The following is a 7,033-nucleotide window of genomic DNA, read 5'->3' on the forward strand; positions in this document are numbered from 1 at the left end:
GAAACAAATACTTTAATTTGTCTTTTAATGATAATACAACACGTTTTCTTTTCGATGACATATTGGTAATATTAAAAGTAAATACTGTATTTAAACCGTGATCAAATTTTCAAGAAACAAATGTTCATATTGAATTTGGACTACTACTGACTAACGCTAACGGACTACCTATTGTTTAAAAGGCCCTCTGGTAGCGCAAGAAGACGGATTTTATAAAATAAAAAGCAGTTGAAACTGCATTTTTATGAATAAAAATTTGACAAACTATTTATCGTTTTATGACGAGTAAAATTTTTTCGTCGCGTTCGCGGCTTTTAAGTAATGCATAAACCTCGAAATGCAAGGCCCTTCGGACCGCGAGGCATAGGCGGTGGCCCACGTTGCCCATGCCTTACGCTGCCCTTGGTCATAGAAATGATGTAATTTGAAAATAAATTATTTATAAATATGTATGTCAAGTTATATTTTTATTACAGCGCAAAATATATTTAAGAGTTTACAGCCACTGTGCCGGGTGAGATGTTGTTGAAACAAAAAAAGTTATGCATTCCATCATGTACATAAACAATATCGTAATTCGCCAACTGCAAATCAGCAAATTCATAAAATTTTTGTTTATTTTGAACAATCTGGATAATCGAGGTTCTACTGTAATTTGAACTTTACATATTGTAAAATTTGAATATTTCATGTAAAAATCAATGGCACTACAGTAATTACATAATCACTGAAATGTCATTGATTGTATTGATTATACTACAGTTGTTGTATAAATGTTAAATTTGAGTATTTTTACAGGCTTGCGTACACCAAAAGATGGCTTACGTCGTCTCCTTCAAATGGAAGAGTCAAAAGGCATATGGACACAAAAAATGCAAATGAGACTTGATAAGAAATGGGTTATTATTATTGATAATGAAAATGGAGTAAGTAATAAGTTATATATTTTGTTTTTCACATGTTGTTAATTAAACTTTAATAAAATTTATGAAAATTTAATTGCTCTATATAAGTATTTTGAAAATAAGATTATTTCAAAACTTTAGAACATGTTTAGGTTTAGTATTGTGGAAAAAAAAAGATAAATTGTATTTAGAANGTGCAATTAGTCAGTTGACAAATGCATATTTTGCATTTTAATAATAAATCATATTGTAGTGTCAGTTTTTCCATAAGCAAAAATAAAGATTCTTAATTGTAATTTTTGCTTTTGTCATCGCATGTCATTGTTATTTAAAAATGTCTGTGAGCGATCCATTATTGAAAGAATTAAAAGGCCATGTTTTTGATTTAAGAAGATATTCTTTGAATGCAGAAGTAACTGACAGCAATTCATGTCTGTTGCTGTTTTGTGAAACCTTTCAAATATTAATATCAAATATTTATTTGTTAGTAATTGTTTTTGATGATCCATTCCAGATTAAATTACTTTCATGTAAAAATAAATAATATGGATGATTTAGAATTAATATTAAGCAAGCTTATTAAATTTATGCTTTTAAATATTGAATTATAGATACATAGATATTTAAACTTTAATTTATAAATGTTCATATTTTATTACATCCTATATTTGCAATATTTTTGTCATAATTCATGTGATTTATTCCTTTTTTACTATTACTGTTTTTATTAATACTGTTTTGAAATAAAATAGAAATCATTATTTCTATTTTAAAGATATAAAATAGATCTATCATATTGAAATGTTCATGTTATCAGTTAAATTCACTTAAATTTATTAACTTAACATACATCTAACCTTTGATTTATCCACTTTGTTTTATGGAATTGAAATTGTATAAATTAAGACTATAGTAGAACCCCTCTAATTTGTCATCTTTGGGACTGGGGGTGGGGGTATGGTCGGAACGCAAAAAAGGTCGGATTATCAGAAAAAAGTAAAATAAACAATCTTCCCCTTTGTCCAGTCTTTGTAGCACTGCTAATTTTTTATTTAACGAAAGAGTAACGTGTTTATATTTCACTCCTGACATGTTGAAAACACACACAAAACTGTACATGTACACACAATGTAAAACATATACTGTAACAAACACAGAAAAACGGCATGGACGGCGAGTTGCCGACGAGTCAGGACAAGTTTCTCGACTCCGACCATGGTCGGATTAACCGGAGTGACGGACTAGCCGAGGGCGGACTAGAGGGGTTCTACTGTAATATTTATTTGGAAATGGAGGGATAGGTTCCAAGTTTCCATTTCTTGTTTTTTTTTTTTTTTTAACCAATACAAAACGAACTATTTCTAATTTTACATTTATTATACTTTATATAATTTGTGTGTACAAAAATTTTTTGAAAGCTTTATTAGTACATAAACTTTGATAACTTAATGGAAATGAAATTTATTCTAATATAGAATATTTACTAATTAAACTGTTTAATTTAGGGAGCAAAATATTTTATTAGAAGAAATGTTTTTCATTCTGTTGCAGATCATCATCAGCATAAATCTACATTTGAATAAAGAATGACAATTGCAAATATATAGGATCAAACAAAATTAATATTTTTGAAATATAGGTTACCAAAAGAATAAAATGTAATATTCAGATTAAAAGAAATTTTAATGTCTGTTTCTTTTAATTTGAATGTTACAAGTAATAAATAAAATTAAGAAATTGGAGTTTTATTCATTATTATGTAAAGTCAATACTCACTTAAAGTTAGTCAGGTTAAATAGAGTATTGATAAAGCAGTTTTTGAGTTTATATAATTATTCTATATCTTACTTTTTGATAAATTAGCAATTTTCTTCTTTTTTTTAAAATTTGTGTACTGAAGACACTGATAATTGTATCTGAATAAAATGAGATAAAATTTCATTTCTATTTAAGTTCTTGAATGTCTTTGTGTACAGTACATGTTTAATGCAAAACTGAGACAAAGTACAAAATGGGGTATTCCATTTCTACATTGTTCAGCCTGGGGTCAAAAACTGTTGGCCACCCCTGGTCTAGACCTTTAAGCTACTTTGGCATTTCTGTTGCTAGTATTCCTTTGCATAAGGCATATAGATCTAGGCCAGGGTTGTCCAACCTTTTTCCAAATGGGCCAAATTACAAATTTAGGTATATTTAGTGGGCCACAAAAGTAATTTATATAAATGCTTTTAAAAAGTTTAAAATGTGAATATTAAATTTTAATAACAAGTATATATAATTACAAAAATACTGTGTTATTGAAAATAAAAAAATTATGCTGACACGAAATAAAAATAAATTCAATGCAATTTTTGACATTACTTTCCTTTTATTATATTGCCAATATCTGCTTTCATGGTACTAGTCTTTTTTATAAGAATGTTAGTTAAATGGGAATCACTGGACTTATTTCTTTCAGCAGTTTTAATGTTTTTCGTGCACAAAAAGAATTGTTCACAACAGTATGTACTACCCACATGCATAGTCCTGATGAAGGCCGACAAATCAAAAGGAGTGGTATTGCTAAAACTTACAATGAGAAATTACGTGAATATATTGCAAGCACTGAATGTCAACCAGCACCCGTCCATTTTTTAGAAACCCTGCAGCAAAGGGTTAAAAGGTTCACGTCCACTCCTTTAGCATGACTCTTATTTATGCAAAACTCCACAGTCCGTGCACCAAGGGCACCGAGAATATTTGCTTTTGCCAAAACACACAAACCGGGATACCAAATACGCCCTGTAATCAAGAAATGTAACTCTCCAACTTTCTTAATCGAAAAACAACTGGTCAAATTCTTCCAATCTAAAGCTCATCGCCATCCACTCTCAATTAACAACTCTCTACAACTAATAGATCAAAAAAGCATTTCTCTAATGGACAATGAATATATGACGGTCTTGGACTTTAAGTCGATGTATCCATCAATAAAATTATCAATAAAATTATCATTAAGAGATTTTTTATTTGCCAATGTTGAAAATGCACCACAACATCACAATCAAATTTGATTGTGATGTTGTGGTGCATTTTCAATGTACATTTTCAATTGTGCACCTAGTATGTTATAAATCGTTTTTTGAGTTTGAGAACGAGTTATATTTGCAAGGAAGAGGTGTACCGATGGGTAGTCCCACATCGGCGATTCTTTTTGAGTTGGTCTTACGGAAATTCGAAAACAAAATTCTACCCAAGTTTCAACACCTTATCATTTTATATGCCAGATACATCAACAATATATTCATCTTGTGGCAACGAAAACCTAACCTACAGCAATTTTTGGATATGATCAATAATAACCCTTACGGTTTGTTACTACAAGTGAACCAGGAGAGTGATAGTATTGTAAATTTTTTGGACATTTCCATTGCTTGCAAACAGGGAGAAATCAGGACCAGCGTATACAGAAAATCATGCTTTCAACCCATTTTAATTCCACATAATTCAATCAATCCGCATCACATCAAATTGGTGGCCTTTAGGTCCTGGATAAAAAGGGCTTATACACATTGTACTAGTATAAAAGACACGATGGCAGAGCTGAACTATATTCTAAGGATTGCAGAACAACAGGGATACCAAAAGGAAATCATAAGGAAAATTATTACAACCTTCCAAACAACTAAACAATGGCATCCTACAGTAGACCGTAGACAAAGGATGGTTTTAAATTACGTCCCATTTTTGAGACAAATACATAAAGAAACTGCCGAAGCTAATGATTTCTGAGTGACATATCCATGCAATCCTACAATTTTCAAGCTATTAAGAAACGATAAGAAGAGTTATGAATGGAAATCGGCATGAGGGATCTATTCTATACCATTACATGATCAGCGTTTTAATTCGGATCTGGTCTATGTGGGCGCAATAATGCACAACTTGCAGCAACGTATAAAAGAACATAAATATATGATTAATAAGAAACTTGACAATATCTTGCTATCGGCTTATGCATTCGAGTTCATTGGGATCGGGTGGAAGTAATTAAACCTACGACAAATTTACATACAATGAAATATCTGGAAAAATTAGAGATCTTTAAGGCACACAGGAAAACTGGTTTCATCAACCGTAGAGATGCGGACTCTTTACCTACCGCATAGTGATCCTTTTACAAGAATTAATGACTTTATTTATTTTTATTTTTGTTAAGGGACTTTTTTTCAGCTTAATTTATATTTTTTGTTTATTTTATCAGCATAGCTACTTTTCCGTTATTTATATTTTAATTTTGTATTTATGTTCTTTTTTGTGTTTGATTTATTTTATGTTATGGTAACTGAAGAAGATTGTTAAGAAATGATCAAAAACGTTTTTACTTTATTAATTTTTATTAGCTGGATTATTAAAAGTGTGTTTTATTTGTAGTATCACTAACATCATCACTTCGTTACAAAAGTCTTTGAAACCGAAACAATCAAAATGATAGATGACGCCACCTACTCTTTTGATTGAAAAGTTACAAATTATGTCACCATTTACATTATTATGTTGTCAAAGTGTATCCAGTGAAACGAGAATAATTTTTACGACATACTTTACCAAAGTAAATGAAAATGTACCTAATAAATTTAGGGTGTAGTGGGCCGCATAAAAATATTAAGTGGGCTGTGGGTTGGACATCTCTGATCTAGGCTGTATTTGGCCACTGTGGTCATGGGATTGGAGGAGTTGTCTTGGCTATTTTTGGTCATTTATTGTCTTCTGTTGTTAGCACATGCTAAATGGATCATTTTTCTGATAACCATGTTTTACCATAATGGATTATAAATTTTTTAATTTTTTTAGTGTCAAAGTTGTAGTGTGTGAATGCCACTTTTAGTGAGTGCTCTAAAGGCTGTTTAGCTGGACATGGATTACAAACCAATAGATAAAGGATATGTTGACATTATAAGCAAGGATCATAAAATTTACACACATTGTGCTTGTCAAGAAGTTAAAAATGGACAAGGAAATTGTTGCCTCATCAGATACTCAAACTTTTTGTCTTTGTAAAAACTTGTAAGTCAACTCCTTCCCTCAGATCAATAGTCAACAATGCAAGATCTCCCATAAGCATTTTAGAAAACATTATAGATACCCTCTTCAAATATTTAGTTGATTAAACACATGATTAATAACTCTATTGAGCTCTTACATTGCCTACAGCAAATCCAATTGACCAATGAAGCTTATAATGCAATGAAATCAAACATAGTTATATATCTATTGGTAAAACTCCAGCCTTGCTTCTATTAGCCTCAGGGATCTATTATTATAAAAAGTAAAGGAACCTGAGCACCATCAACAAATCTTAAAACTGGTTTATATGATGTGTTCTTCCTTTCTTCAATTTAATAACACCATAATAACAACATGTACTGTACTTACAAAAATGAAGGTACTGATGAGTAGTCTCCTTCAAGAGAACTATTTGAAATGATAGTATACTAACTGGAACAGAAGGGTAGGACTTAATGAGAAGCATGAGTATTATATACTTCAATGAGAATAAGGGTATGACTCGGTCCTATCTTTATTCTCATTGAAGATTGTTATCTATAAGAGATATGTAGATGGTATCCTTATCATTTGAATTACAAAACCAGATTTAGTTATGTTTTGCATTAAATGAATGATAACATATAAGGACATGATGATGATGATGAAAAAGAAAATTTAAAACTGTAATGGTCAAACATTATAACAGAATTTTATATATTAAATAATTATCTGTAAAGTACACTGGACGACAAAAAAAATAACGCACCATGAAGGACTTGTTGGATTTGAATAAAAATTGGTATATGACATCGTCATTGCTAGACAGATATATGATTGCAACCATAAAACAAAAACATACTTTATTGTGCAGTAATATGCAATACAGTGCAGGAACTAATATCCTGTTGGGCCGCCTCTAGCGCGGATACAAGCTGTGATACGCCTCGGCATGGAGGCATAAAGGTTGCGAATAATGTTCTGAGGCATATCTGTCCATGCATGATGCAATTGGGACTCAAGATGAGTCAGATCCTGTGGCTGTCGCAGCTGGCGACCCAAGTGGTCCCACACATGTTCGATTAACGATAAATCTGGAGATC

The 7,033-nt window shown here is 31.1% G+C and overlaps 1 protein-coding gene across 1 annotated transcript in view; it reads left to right on the forward strand.

Moving 5' to 3' along the window:
* Positions 1-758: 758 nt before the first annotated feature.
* LOC111628680 (epidermal growth factor receptor kinase substrate 8-like protein 2) overlaps positions 759-7,033 on the forward strand; it is a 44,115-nt gene continuing 37,840 nt past the window's right edge. Inside the window, exon 1 of the mRNA XM_023372509.1 lies at positions 759-926. Within this exon, the coding sequence (XP_023228277.1) occupies positions 774-926 (153 nt within the window). The 5' untranslated portion in view covers positions 759-773. The remainder of the gene's footprint in view (positions 927-7,033) is intronic.

The sequence above is a fragment of the Centruroides sculpturatus genome, unplaced genomic scaffold (genome assembly GCF_000671375.1).
Source record: "Centruroides sculpturatus isolate CEXI.00-Female unplaced genomic scaffold, Cexi_2.0 scaffold30, whole genome shotgun sequence".
In the NCBI taxonomy this organism is placed as follows: domain Eukaryota; kingdom Metazoa; phylum Arthropoda; class Arachnida; order Scorpiones; family Buthidae; genus Centruroides; species Centruroides sculpturatus.